At 39.5% G+C, this 15,526-nt stretch overlaps 1 protein-coding gene across 3 annotated transcripts in view; it reads left to right on the forward strand.

Moving 5' to 3' along the window:
• Positions 1-15,526, forward strand: part of KIF26A (kinesin family member 26A) — a 213,236-nt gene that overhangs the window by 81,970 nt on the left and 115,740 nt on the right. For 2 of the 3 annotated variants that reach the window (XM_089680288.1, XM_089680289.1), the window contains exon 3: positions 14,619-15,137. In XM_089680288.1, the coding sequence (XP_089536414.1) occupies positions 14,619-15,137 (519 nt within the window). The remainder of the gene's footprint in view (positions 1-14,618; positions 15,138-15,526) is intronic. The other variant, XM_089680291.1, reaches the window with a different exon arrangement.

The raw sequence follows: 15,526 nt of genomic DNA on the forward strand, positions 1-15,526 counted from the left end.
TCAGAAATAGTTTTTTCATTAGTCTACCTACTCTGAAATACTGGAATCTGTTTGGTACATGCAGAGTCTTTGTACTGTTTTATTCATTTTACCTAAGGGTGTTTAACCCTTTGTGCTCATCCATCTAACTCCACTTTCTTGTGATTTTAATTAGAGTGCCTTTTTCGGAAGTCCTGAATTACAGGATAGAAGAGGCTGGACCAGTTAATTAGAGAGTGTGATTGCTAGAAGTTTAGTTTTCATTATACCTTTACACCCAGTGAACAGAGTCTGTCCTGAAGGATAGTGTTACAAAGGTATGTATTATTTCAGTGGCTCTGTCCGTTTTCCTGAGTGAGAGAGCAGATGTTCTTGGAAGTCTTGTCTGTAAGACAAGTTCCCAGTCCGTCCAGCATCTCAGCAGCAAGATATAGGTAAGATATCCCCGCAAGCTTCTATCAGTAGTATTACTTGTTCATTTTGAGGCAATTTTTCAAGCAAATTGAGTATTTACAGTGTAAGGAGAATGATACTTAAGGGGAAATTTACTAAAACTGGAGAGTGCAAAAATCTGGCACAGCTCTGCATAGAAACCAATGAGCTTCCAGGTTTTATTGCCAATGCTTAATTGGACAAGCTGAAGTTAAAAACTGACTGGCTACTCTGCACGGCTGCAGTAGATTCTGAGTGCTCCAGTTTTAGTAAATCTACCCCGTATTGCCTATTTTTGTTTTCTCCCAGACTATGTGTTTTTATATCCATTAGTAGTTGTTACATGCAGAGTAGATTTACAAAGTATAACAAATGTAGCATTTAAACTCCTGCTACCATCATATTAAACAGGATGGGAAGTTAGCTGTTTGCTTTCTATAAGACTTACTCTTTTATTCTTTTATTACAGGGACAATTTTGTGGACTATGGGGACAATGATCTGTGTGATAACTCAAGTGTAGATGCACCAATGCATTAGCATACCAGACCTGGTGATAATTTTAACATCTTGGCAATTTTGCATTAGTTTACCTTATGATTTGGAAAGCAACACCCAAATTCCAGTCATTTCTTGAAGCTATAGAACATTCAAGTAGATGAAACAGGAACTGTTATAGGTATCGCTTTACTGCACATCATTGTTGGCTGTTGTAGTACCATAGACATTGCATAGTGATTGGACATGTAGGGGCGATCTGATTATGGAAAAATATTTTTTGTGATATTGCTTCCATAAACACTTGGATCATCTGAGATCATCGCAACCGAATTGTTGGTTTTTCATGAAGTGTATATTGGGGGTTGTTTAGGAAAGCTGCACAGTGCTTTCAGGATGGTCATAGATGCGCACATCTCTCACAAAGAATGGGGGATTCATTAACTTGGGTAGTATAGCATGTTGAGTGAATGAGGTGACACTAAATAAAAATTCTCTTTGCAAATAACATCCAGTCATGTTTAATGGAAATTTGCCTTACACATGATTGGAGGATTGAAGTCGACACAGCTTCACATCATTCACTAGGGAAGTGAAAATTCATCTTGCAAAGTAATCATACTCAACACCATTAGTAAATCAACTCCATTGAGAGCTGTACATGCTTAAGCTGGCTATACAATTATACATTTTCAAAATTCTCTGTACATTTGATAACTTGATGAATGTTGTTAAAAAGGACATTTAAAGTATTATTTGCTTTTAACATTTGATTTGGGAATGAATAGACTTTCTCAAATGAAAACCACATTTGCTGTTATAAAGTTGTTAAAGAAACGATTTTCATAATGCTGCTTCGAATTTTCTCATTACTGCGGTCAAAAATGAATGCCAGTTTGACCCCACTAACAATTAAAACATTGTATGAACATTCTTAAAATGAAAAATTTGGAGCAAAATTGTATTAGTGTATGGCTTAACATCAAACATTGCAATGGTGGGACCTGTGTGGAATGTTTTGCCTATTCTGACTGGAGATGGGATTGGACAAATGTGTTTCCTTCTTTCATACAATGTGGAATTACAGCTGCATGTTGAGGTTTTCCACTGTGTTACAACATATTTGTGCTTCTACATATCTTTCTAGAAAAGCATATATTCAGACAGAGAATATTGCTTTGTAATACTGCAATCCTTTTTAGCGAAAGTAAGCTCCAATTTAAAGAGGCTCTGTTAGTCTAAAAAAGAAAAATCAAACCCAAAGTTCCCTTCAATAGTAGAGCCATAATACTCTAACCCAAAGTTCCCTTCAATAGTAGAGCCATGATACTCAAAGCCGAAGTTCCCACCAGAACAAGAGCCAACATACTTTACTTGAAGTTTCCTTCAATAGTAGAGACATAATACTCAAAACCAAAGTTCCCTATGATACTAAAGCCATAATACCTCTCTAGTGGACCTGTGTCTCCTGCCTTTCCTCCATTCCAGCGCTGTTGCCTCCAATGGGCTGTTCAACATTTGGCACTTGTGGGAGTGTCAGATACCTGTGTCCCTGGCCACATGTTGCTTCCTCCAATACCTATAGAATATGCATTGTGCAGGCATGGTCCAACATTGTCTGTAACAGGAAGAGAAAATAGAGTACTGATGTGCAGCAGACACTGGAGTGAGTGCATGTAGAGTGGAAGTGGGTAATAGATATCCACAGTACTGAAATGCAAAGAAAGATAAAGTAAAAACAATATTTTATAGAAAAAAATTGCTATAGTTAATGATAACACTGTGCTTTAGTAAACTAAAGCTAGCCATACACTAATCAAAATTCATACGGTTCAGCAGGTACTGGCTGAATTTCTATCAGTTTGTGGCCATCTCTGTTCAACAAAAGTCTGTCATTTAATCGACTTTTGTAAAAAGGACACGCTGAAAAACGTTTATTGATCAGCAGCACATCCAACCTGCTGCAGCTGCTGATCACTGTATTCTGACAGCTGTGGGGGGCGCTGTCAGAATACAGTGTCCAGGTGGCTGGGGTTGATTCCATTTCTGTAGATGGAGGAATCTGTTTTCTTATGTTCACCTTGCTAGCTAAACGAAAAACAAACTAGGAATGTATGGTCAACTTAATTGTTATCCAGTTAAGGTTTGGATCTATACAATAGCAAAAATATGTAAGAGCAAGCAGGCAAAATGATTTTAAGGTAAACGATGGAATAATGACTCATTGAACATATTGTACTTTAGTTTTGTAGAAGCGCAACGTATAGTCTGAACAGAAATATGTATAAAATCAGAAGAATATTTGAGCGCATTAGAACAGATCTGTGGCTTCCTAACCTTTAGATGTGCCGGTAGTGCAGTCAGCTACAATGAGGGCACCTTTAATGGCAGAGTAAAGGATAATGTGTTTGCCATGTGTGGCACTTAAAAGAATGGCTGCTTCTATGATTTCCTGTTGTTCTTTCTCCATGGGGCAATTTCTTTTTTTGTTTTGTCTAACTTTACAGCAAAGGAGTCGCAGAGGCTTACCGCGGCTCATAAAACAGTCCAAACATGGAGCAAGGTTGAGTTTGCTTAGCAGACAGGAATGAGAATTGGGATCATTGATATGTTAATTGCTCCTGTACCTTGTGTTGATGGATAAGCTGCATCTGCATAATATGACATCTCTGTTATTAATTGCCTGGCTGCAGAATATATGAGCATGATTGTAGGTATGCAGCTGAGCAGATCAATGCTCTTTTAAAAGTCAGAACACAGATATATCACCCTGGATGACAGGGGACCACAGTCTGTTTTGTTTTTCAAGCATAGATATTTTTGGCGTATTTGATCATTTTTTAAAGTGTAAATGTAGTCAAACTGCTAAAATACACTGCTGAAATATGTATGTGTATACTGTCTTATCTGCCAATAAATTGTAGTTCTGTTCAGCCAAGTTTCTTATTCTCTACATGTAGTCCTGACCCGTTATTCTGCTGTAGTCACAGCAAAATAGCTTGGACAAGCCTGTGATTGGATAGTGATTGGATAGCAGGTCACTGATGGGGTAATTTCAGCATTCTCTTCCAATCAGCAAGCTCCAATAGAGCCACAACACTATGCAATAGTGGTTGATTTGCTAACATTGATACCCTTCCTTCTCCCAGCCTAACTGCTAATATTCATCCTAAAGTAGATGCTCTAAAGAAAGATTTAGATTCTGTTTAACATACAGTGGATATAAAAAGTCTACAACAAACTGGAATCTTTTAGGTGGAGGGAAGTAAAAATAAAAAAACTAAAATAATGTGGTTTCATAATTGTGCACACCCTTAAACTAATATTTTGTTGAAGCACCTTTTGATTTTATTTCAGCACTCAGTCTTTTTGGGTATGAGTCTATCAGCATGGCACTTGGCAATATTTGTCCACTCTTCCTTGCAAAAACACTCCAAATCTGTCAGATTGCGAGGGCATCTCCTGTGCACAGCCCTCTTCAGATCAGCCCACAGATTTTCGATTGGATTTAGGTCTGGGCTCTGGCTGGGCTATTCCAAAACTTTAATCTTCTTCTGGTGAAACCATTACTTTGATTTGGATGTATGCATTGGGCTGTTGTCATGCTGAAAGATGAAGTTCCTTTTCATGTTCATCCTCCCAGCTCAGTTTTCTTCTCGTCTTTTCATCAATTCTGGAGGGACGTGTAGTTCTTGGTAATGTCACAGTTGTGCCATATTTTCTCCACTTGATGATGACTGTCTTCACTGTGTTTCATGGTATATCTAATGCCTTGGAAATTCTTTTGTACCCTTCTCCTGACACCTTTTAACAATGAGATCCCTCTGATGCCTTGGAAGCTCTCTGTGGACCATGGCTTTTGCTGTAGGATGCGACTAAGAAAATGTCAGGAAAGACCTACTAGAACACCAACTTTATTTGGGGTTAATCAGAGGCACTTTAAATGATGGCAGGTGTGTACTGACTCCTATTTAACATGATTTTGAATGTGATTGCTTAATTCTGAACACAGCTACATCCCCAGTTATAAGAGGGTGTGCACTTATGCAACCACATTTTTAGTTTATTATGTTTACTCCCCCCCTAAAAAGATTTCAGTTTGTTTTTCAATTGAGTTGTACAGCTTATAGGTCATAATTTTTTTTACATCACACAAACTTGACATTTTAACAGGGGTGTGTAGACTTTTTATATCCACTGTACACCTTTAGCCACTGATGTCAGACAGGTGGTTCTGGTGGTTCTGCCACTAGTGACAAACCACCAGCAACAGGATTGTCAAAAAGTCTGTCTGTCCATCCCTTTGAAAGCACTCCCACCGTAGCCAGATGTAGCAATATGTTGTTCTGTTGCTGGCTGGGAATGCTGTTGAATCTCTACATATTGCTGCCTCAGCTATAGAGGGAGTGATTTCATAGGGAGAGATAGGTAGTCTCTTAGTGATCCTGCCTCTTTGTACAAGTTATCAGTTGCAGGATCACTAGTGGCAGAGTCACTCGCCTGACATTGGCCTTATTGCTCGTAACGTCGTACTGTCAGCAGACATCATTATTCCCATAACTGACTTACTTGTAGACCTTGTTATGCAAGGATACTGATTTCCCTCATTAGCATGCACACAGTGATCGGAGGGGAGTACCTGTACATTTTTCAGCACACTTGAATTTCTTTCCATTTAGTAAATGTTTTCATTGTGTAATTGCACTTGTCCTCACTTGTTCCTATGATATTCATGAAAGAGTTTGAAATTGAATGTGTTACTTACAATGAATGTCTTGTGCTATTGTAATGGATATTTACTTTTATTGGCTTCTGCAGACAATTGCTAATTATATGCTAGATTGAGTTCACACATACTTTTTAAATGGGGGGTTTAGGGTGTTTTGGACTCCAGCCTCCAAAACAGCTGAACTTGAAGGCTTTAATTGAACTAAATGACTTGGTACACACTTGCACTTGTTGACTGGTGGTTCAATGCTGTATGTAGTCATATTGGCTATACCTGTTGCTGAGTTGCCTTGCTTTCCTTGTGTGCTCTCCCAGGAGCACATCGTTTACAATAAAAGAGGTTTGAGAAACAATGGTTCCTTTAAAAATGCTCTGGTGGTATAATAGGAAGGCAAGTGGTGTCTCCCCAAATGGGATACAAACCGTACTAAAAACCTGTAGCAGCCCAATCCATCCAGCACTATGCCTTCACTGCCCTGCATTCCTAATGATTACACCATTTTATAGCTCACTTAAGATGCTAAAAAATAAAAATTACAAAAAGAAACCTTGATTATATAATTTACCCGTTGTATTTAACACTAAAAAAATTACTGCAATTTTAAATTTTAAAATAAACTGCATAATTTGGCATTACACAGATGCCTAATAAATGCCATTGCTACTTCACCAATGTTAGTTTTGTCTTTATATATCTTGCTTTTTCCGCAATGGACGTTCCCAATGAGTAACAAACGTCTTTAGATATATTTTAACGGTGTTCCCTGGCTCTCTCTGTTGGATCCAGCCAGCCTTTTGATGTTGGTTGAAAAGCCGCCACACATCAGCTTAGATAACACCATTTGCCCTGTGACTTTACAATGATTGCACAAACACCCTTATTTTTAGCTGGACCCTTTGAACAAGACATTTTACTAAGGAGAGAGAAAAAAGGAGAGAGATGGAGTACTTACAACTGTGACACATTTATTAGCTGTTTGTCATTTCAAACATTCCTCTGATAGACTCATCCTATAAATGTTATGGCCACTTGTAAGTCTTGTAAACAAAGGCCATAGGCCGTAACCAAACACTGGGGCACCTTGTTCCTATCTGTCATCATTCAGTTCCATTCATCCCCCCTTTCCTTGTGGCCATTTAGCTGTTCCTTTAGTTGCTTCCTTTGTTCTCCAAGTCTTACTGGTTGCCCAATCAAAGCAGGCCATAAACTCCTTAAAACAGAAAAGAAGTACATTTAGTGCCTGCTCAAATTTCACATATGTGGTTAGATCACTTTATTTTAGGGCAGTCTGAAAAATTGCAGAATTGTCTTTTATTGCTTGAGTTCCCATTGACATTCCTGCAGAAGTGGTAGTGGAAATTTGAGTATAAATAAATGAAAGAACAAAAATAAACCATATTACAACTTACCAGTCTTTACATGTGGTGGCTGCTTGTTTTTTTGTTTTTTTTTAGGCGAAGTACGTTTTTAGCAAAGTACAGAACAATACCTTTTGATTCTGCCAGATATCTTGTGTCCTGTACATTAAATTGAATGCTCAAACGATGATATCTGTTTTCTACCTACAGTGGACTACAAAACAACTCCCCTCAGTAATGGAGAGGAGGATGTGTTTGTGGTCCAAACCAGGAGAGCAGTCTAGGCTGACAAATCTTCTCCTTCATAGATACAGTACAGTGTGAGTGAGCATTGTCACCCTAGGACAGGAAGTATATTACTGGCAGGTTAACCAGTTGAAAATAAAGGAAACAAGCTAGGAACAAAGAAAACTAACCAAAGACTGGTGAGTTGCAGCATGCTATGCTTTGAGTTTAGATGTTTTCGTTGCTTTTTTGCTTGTTTAAATCTAGCCATTTGTGAACATAAATTGTTATCATTTTAAACACCAAGCCCTGAAGTGTAAATTATTATTATTATATTATTATACAGTATTTATAAAGCGCCAATAGTTCGCTCAGCGCTGTACATTACAAAGGGGGACAGAACATGTGACAGAACAATAACAATACAATGCAAAACATGAGGGGATTGAGGGCCCTGCTCTTTCGAGCTTACAATCTAGGAGGGAGGGGATGGTGGCACAGGAGGAGATGGCTGTGGGGGATGGAGTGGTAGGAAGAGTGGAGGAGGTTGGCAAGTTAGCAGGGGGTGGGGTAAGCTTCCCTGAAGAGATGGGTTTTCAGGGTGCGTCTAAAGAAGAGGAGAGTAGGTGATAATCTGATGGGTTGGGGCAGGGAGTTTCAGAGGATGGGTGACACCCTGGAGAAGTCCTGGAGGCGGGCATGGGAGGAGGAGATCAGGGAACTAGAGAGGAGGTCTTGTGAGGAGCGGAGTGTGCGTGTTGGGTGGTACTTGGATATTAGGTCAGTGATGTAGTTCGGGGCAGTATGGTGGACAGCTTTGTACGTCAATGTTAGGATTTTGAATTTGATCCGTTGTGCAATCGGAAGCCAGTGGAGGGATTGGCAGAGGGGGGTGGCGGAGATGGAGAGGTTGGAAAGGTGAATGAGTCTGGCAGCCGTATTCAGGATCAACTGAAGCGGGGATAGCCAGCGGCGAGGCAGGCCAGTGAGGAGGGAGTTGCAGTAGTCTAGTCGTGATATGATGAGGGAGTGTATATAACAGTGACTTTTATATTAAATTGTAACTTTATGGTACATGTAACTTTAAATTCAACATTTGCCAGTAGGATCACATTGCTTTCCATGGTGTGAACTTCTCTACGTGCAAGGTCAGTTTTGTAAATTGTAAATGCTCTTAAAATAAATTTCTCACACACATTCGAAAAATTGCTTAAGTAAAAGGGTTATTTATTTTCAGAAAAAACTGCATGTCAAAACAATCTGTTGATTCTTACATGTTACACCCTAAATACGGGGTAACCTATTCCAAAGGTGATCTTAACCTATAAACCCTCAACATGTATTAATTTAACACATTAAGCAAAAAAAATAAAAATAAAAATAGACATTCCCCGATAAACTATTTGTTAAAATTTTTACCTCAGAACTTGCAGTTTACAACTTTTAATGCACCTGGCTTTTGCTTTCTATATGTTTCTTCCGTGAACTTCCAGTCTTCACAGGAAAGAGTTGACAATGGACAGTGCAGTCTGGAGCCAGTCTGTTAGCTTGGAGAACTGAAGAGAAGGGAGGAAGTAAGAGTAGGGGAGTGCCAAGCCACCCTTGACTTCATGGCTGTTACTATCGATTCACACAGTGTAGGGAGACAGCACTCTAAATCCTGTATGCAAGAGTGACTCCATAGGATGCTGCAAGACAAAGATGTCTCCCTGAAACCTGGAGCAGTAGTCTGAGCACCAGCATATACTGGAACATGGGCATGAACATGGATTATTTAATCAGCTGCTGAAAGTGTTTAAAAAACTGAGATCACATTGGATCCGCGTTTGAAAACATGCAATTTCAAAGCTGCGTGTCGGTGCAATTTCAGGTGTTACTTGGATGACATCTGTGCGACTTCGTGCACAGATGTCTATGCAAGTCGCCCCTGAAATCGCAAAAAATAGTGCAGGACCCTTTTTTCAAATCGGCGCAGGATCACAAAGTGGGAATCGCACCAATTTGAATGGTTCCATTGCCGACAATAGGGTGCGATGTATCATGCGATTTGAAATTGTCAAATTGAATGACAAGTCGCACCGGTGTGAACCAGAGCTTAATGACACTTTAACTTTTTTTGTAAATATCTTTGCACTTTTTTTTCAAAGCCCCAATTTTTTGGAATCCAAAGCTTGGTCCATTGCATGGGGCCAGGTAATATGTACTAAGAAGATTGGAGGATAAAGTGGTTTTAGATTATAACTGGGGACCTGAAGTATGACCCTGCAGGGCACTTCAGGTGATCATAACTATTACAGGTTTTAAATAGTTTTACCTGCCAGCAGATTTATAAATCAATTTAATCCAGGTGTGTCCAACCTTTTGGTTTTTCTGGGCTGCATTGGAAGAAAAGGAATTGTCTTGGGCCACACATAAAGTACACTAACAATAAGGATAGCTGATGAGCAGAAAAAATTGGGCAGATCACAAGTACCAATCGGAGCAATAAAACTTTTTTTTTTCAAAATGTTTTTATTATAAAGCAAAAGAGGGCAGTATAAAACTTGTGCGATATTTGACACTATTTTGATAAACTAAGGCATCAATATCTGGTTTGATGGATGCAGTAGTAATTCTCAATGAATTTTTAAAATGCCCGTGAGATATTTTGGTTGTATTTTGGTTTGTTTACCCTTTGTGTGCTTCATCCTTGAAAATAGTTGCAAAAAAAGGTGCTGCTGAAAACTGATGACATGGATAAAGCGGGATTGTGAAGAGTGGGAGATTTTTCTTTGAAAAGATAAAACTTCTAAAAGTCCAGTAAAGAGACCATGACAAATTTTTACCGTATGCGTTCAAGTTTAAATGCGTTTTTACAAGAAGTTCCCCCCCAAAAATGGTTAGCAGTTCCGCCTGGCAGGACTAGGGTCGTTGGTTCGCATGCCAACCACAACACTACCTGCCTGGAGTTTGCATGTTCTCCCTGTGCCTGTGTGGGTTTCCTCCAGGTACTCCAGTTTCCTCCAAAACTCCAAAGACATGTTGGTAGGTTAATTGGACCCTGTCTAAATTGGCCCTAGCAATTGTATGTATGAATATATTAGGGACCTTAGATTGTACGCCTTAGATTGTACTTGAGGACTTGGGACTGATATGAATGTACAATATATGTAAAGCGCTGCGTAAATTGACAGCACTATACAAGTCTGTAATAATAATACTATTTTGTGTTGGGCCGCATTCATAGCCATCTTGGGCTGCAGGTTGGAAACCTCTGGTTTAATCTGTCTTGTGCTGGACACTTCTGCCACCCTGCATGACTAGCAAGATGACTCCATAATGTCCTAGCATCAGTAGTATGTGTGTGTTAATGCTGGTTCATATTTCCAAAGAGGCTTGGGGCTACAACAGGGGAGGTGACACAGGAAGCTGCAAAAGTGAACCAGGGAATAGTGGTGTCACCTTTGTAGACATGCAGAGGTATGAATTTTAAAGACTTTGAAGTCTTTTGAAGGTTGCCGTATGGCTAGATATACTGTTGGGGAGATTTACTAAAACTGGAGAACTCAGAATCTGGTGCAGCTCTGCATGGTAGCCAATCAGCTTCTAACTTCAGCTTTGTTCAATTAAGCTTTAACAATAAAACCTGGAAGCTGATTGGTTTCAATGCAGAACTGCACCAGATTTTGCACCATGCAGCAGTTTTAGTAAATATCCCCCTGTATGTCTACAATTTTTTCCTGCATATTTAGCTATTTGCTTGGAGTTTACAAATAGTAAAAAAAACTGTTGGTATTTTCTTCTTTTTATGTGTTGATACTGTAGGTCTGTCTGTGTAGCAAACTATCACTGCACGCCCCTATTCTGTGTTATGTGACCGCCCTATAAAAGTGAAATGTGGGTGGCCATGAAAACTCTCTGCGCAGCTTGAATCGTCTGTTTATTTGGTCACCTCTAGGATTATGGAGGATTTATAGACGTGTGAATGTAGCCTTGCCTTTATACTGTACATCCTTCCTTGCAGCAAAAATATTTCCTCTCTGGTAATCTTTGTTCCCCTCAGGAGGGGCCTGTGTGAAAGAAAAGTTTGCTGTACGATAATAAAACCATTTTTAATGGTGCAGGTCATCCCTTTAAAGTCTGGTGAGTTATTCACTCTAGGACGACCCGTGACGTGTTTTAGTTTAACCTTCACAACCGCTTGCTGGCCAGGTGCTCAGGCACATTGGGTAGGTCCTCTACAAACAGCTGCTCCTTCAACAAGCAGCAGGAGAACTCCAAAAACCCAACGCTTATAAAAGCCACTTTGCTGTTTTAAATGCCCTCCTGCAAATAGCCAATGAAAATTCCAACACACAAGACAGAATTCTGATGCTTGGATTATTTTGAGCTGACATATAGCAGACATGTAAAATGCTGACTGAACCCAGCCAGGAGATCAGAGGGCTTATCTGGGATATTTTACATGTGAATGCAGAACATATAAATCCGTCAATAGCCATCCCAGCTATTAATGTATGACATGGGTTCAAATTGTTTTTTGGAATGTGTGGTCTATGGCAGCAGAGTGTGAAGTATGTAAGTGTCAGCAGCTCTTTTCCAAGGAAGGGTGGATGGAGTGCCATGGCATGGATATGTTTTCTGTTCTGGATTTCGCATGAGATGCTAATGGGTCTTTTAAATCATGATCTCTAAGGCCTCACCTGCACTATTGCAGTGCATTAACGAACACAAGCGCATTTGAATGATTCACGTTGCCGGCTGATTATCCTCTAAATACCTGCATTAGTTTTAGCAACACACAACACTGCAATGGACAAAGTATTCACATCTATGCATTGTGGAATGTTATATCAAATGTGCATTTCTACTTGATTTATAAATGCATTGGGGTGCTATTCAGAATAAATAAAAATGTAATGCACCTATACCTGTGCATTGTAGTAATGTGCAGTAAAGACATGCATTACTGCAATGCAGTCATGTTAATGAGCCCTGAACTATTTTATTTTATGCATAACTTATAGGATATCTCTCAGCTTTAGATGGGAACCTTGGCAACTTGACGATGGGAATCTTGGCATGTTCCAGCAAAATGTAGGCATGACTATATTGTGCTAAATTTTGAGCATGACTTAAAGAGGCATGGTTAAATACCCCAATGTCTCCACTCACCAATAGTCTACATTTTTCTTCATTGGCTCCACCATTGATATATTTTGTTGCTGGTCTGTATAATGACAGCATGTCATTTATGTTTGTTCAGTTGCTGTTCTATTGTATTACTGTATTATACTTACAATTGCTTTAATAAACTTTTTCAATGTAAAAAAAGAGGCAAATTTAATAATGATGCAAACCAAATGATAAATCTGCAGCTTTTACTAGAAATATCTGGTGATCGTGCCTTTAAAGGGTATAAGGTAGAGAAAATGGTATATTTTAGGACAGCTGCAAAGTGATAGATCTTCTAAGTAGCTACAATACTGTATGTGTCCTGCCTTGAAACTGATGAACATGGGTCGTCACTTAAAATGTTTAAAACAATAGATTTTGTGAATGTAAAGTCAATGGATTGTTCAGTTAATTAATAGGAAAGGCTGACAGGCAAGAATTGGAATTTAGATGCTAGGTTAGATGTAAGGTCTGAGCGAACTAACCCTTAATTTTTAAATGTATAGAAAATATTTTGCCTAGAGTGCAGAAATCAATGGGAGAACATTTTCAATGGCTTTGCTTACATACTTGCTGCTGTGCTATTTGGACAGTTTAAATCAAGAGATGGCTAAAGGATGAGTTTGTGTCTTTTACCAGTAACCCAAGCTGCTTATAGGCTGCATCTCTTTGCCTTCTCCTCATTGAACCAACATTAGGTGAGTGGTGCAATCAGCTGTCATTGGCATGCAAAAGGTTGTCTTCATTTTGACAACAGTGATTGTTGCGGGTTTGTCAGTTTAAATAATCTCTGTAGCAGATGGACTAACAGGTGGATCCTTTTCTGGTCAGAGCATTTGTGAAACTATCTACTAGCTAGTTTAAGCATCTGAAACTTGATGTAATGTTTACATTTTTCTTTTTTTTTTCTGGTAGATGGGGTTTGTTTCTGTATTAGTTGGGACCCATTCTTGATCAAATTTGATTGGCAAATGCTACAAGATTGTGAAATAATTCAGACTTTATTGCAGGTGCTTGTGATATGCAGTTTACATGCTATAATTTGTTTTTGCATTTCTGTAGACCTGTAGGGGAGAAAAAACGTTCCGACACATACAAAAGCCCATCAATGCTGGCCCTTGCTACGTGATATGCTAGATTAAAGCTTAACTTGTATTTTTAAACTATCAACAGTAAGCTTCACAAAGCAACATAACTGGCTGAAAAAAAATATAGCATTACCTGTAAAACTGTAGAAGAAGGGTTATTAGTAAACTGTACCTTGCAAGTTTCTCAGAAAATGAGTTGAGAGGAGCAAATGGATGGAGGAAAAGGTCAGAAAAGGGTTAAAAAAAAAATATGAGTTTAATGGTGAAGGGGTGACAGTCTCATCGGACTGGTGGTTGAAGGTTAGATGGGCAGGGTGGAGCTGCAAGGGTTGTTCCATTGAAGGCTGCTGGATATTCATTCCAGAATGTTCAAATGAAGAGGAAGTCTCTTCATCCACTTACACTGTTCATTGTGAGCCAATGGCTGTGAGGAGATTAAAAAAAAAAAAATGATCACACTATCTAGGCAGGTAAGGGGGTCTTTGTGGGATTATTGAATACCTGATGTTTCAAAACTGGGGGGTTCCTCTGGGGTATGGTACTTTCACTTGGTTATTTCAAGAGCTAGGTCCCCTTGCGAAAAGAGTAAGAACCTGAGGTTGTAACATCTCCGGGTTAGTTGGGGCACATCTGAGATGTTGGGGCACTACTGGGCATCAAACCAAAGCTATACAACTGAGGAAGGAAAAGGGACCAAGAGCATTGGTCCCAAAAGAGGAATGGTCCTTCTGAATGGACAGTTTGGAGATTTGGGAGTGGACATCTGTAATCCATTCATGTTTACAAAATCAGATGAATGCATCACTTGGCCTTCTGCCTGATGCCAAGTTCTTTGCACCCATGTTTCCAGCATAGCCCATCTGCTTCCATACAAGAGGGTCCTGCTGTGGCTTGATGTTCTTAAAAATGTGTTTAAATTATATGAAATCTAGCAGGAAGATTCATGCACTGTTGGGAAGATTAACAGACATGACTGTATTTATTCTCAACCAAAATCATCAGTGGTGAAATGTTGCTGTTGAAATTCCTGAGCAATATAAGAGGGATTCAGTTAGACTGCACCCTTCCATAATGTAATCATGTAATTTTATATTCAACAGCCATTCTCATTTTTTTTTTTTTTCAAAGCTCAATAATTGTTATCTTCTCTTTTCAGAATGCCCAGTTTTCAGCTTTAATTTTCGACAAGCTCCAAGTGCCTGACTATCTGCAGAAAAGCAGGAATGAAGGGGAGAGCCGGTGTGACGTCTGCGCCACTCACCTGAATCAGCTCAAGCAGGAAGCCGTGCAGATGATCCAAACCATCAATCAGGCTGGGTGCTTGCCAGATCTTCTGGATCGGCCCAAAAGTTCAGTTCCCGTGGCCACTGTCCTCCCCAGGCTCTCGCCCCAGAATGTGGTGACCGTGTCCTCGCAGAAGGAATTCCTGATGATTGCAGGGCAGGTGGGTAGACAGTCTGGAAAATCCACGAATATTTTCTCGGGAACAGAGAGAAAAAAAGGACTTGGATGGCCCCAAGGGCAGGGGAATTTCCCGAGTTCCAGTGTGCAAGTGACGGTAGGCCCCAGTGGCCTTGGTGGGGCTTTGAGTTCAGTGACCATACAGGCCCAGCAATACCTTGAGGGGATGTGGAGCATATCACGGGTCAATAGTTTCCTTCCATCTTCATGCCATGTAAGTATCCCCAATTTAATGTGGTATGTTTTGTCTGTAAATTAACCCTTATGTTTCAGCATAGTAAAATGCCTAAATATTTCCAGAAAAGGTTTGAGTGTAAAGCTAGTTTCTTTAATTAAGACCGATGCCTCCTAAAGGCTCAGGCTGTCCTTTAAGGCCAATCGATAACTGGATATTGCATTATCAGGATGAGTTTTTACTAATTTTTTCAGTTCTAGTATCTTATCAAGCCTCTCTATTTTCCTTTCTATCATCCAACATGACAAGTGTGAAAACTGACACTGCCTTGATGCTTTTCCGTAACTTTTTTTGAAATTTGAATAAATATATATTTATTTTTAATTATAGTTACTTATAGCATCAACAATTTATGCAGAGCTGTGCAT

Source organism: Staurois parvus, unplaced genomic scaffold (assembly GCF_062004578.1).
Source record: "Staurois parvus isolate SC_StPar_1 unplaced genomic scaffold, SC_StPar_1.0 ptg000239l, whole genome shotgun sequence".
Lineage (NCBI taxonomy): Eukaryota > Metazoa > Chordata > Amphibia > Anura > Ranidae > Staurois > Staurois parvus.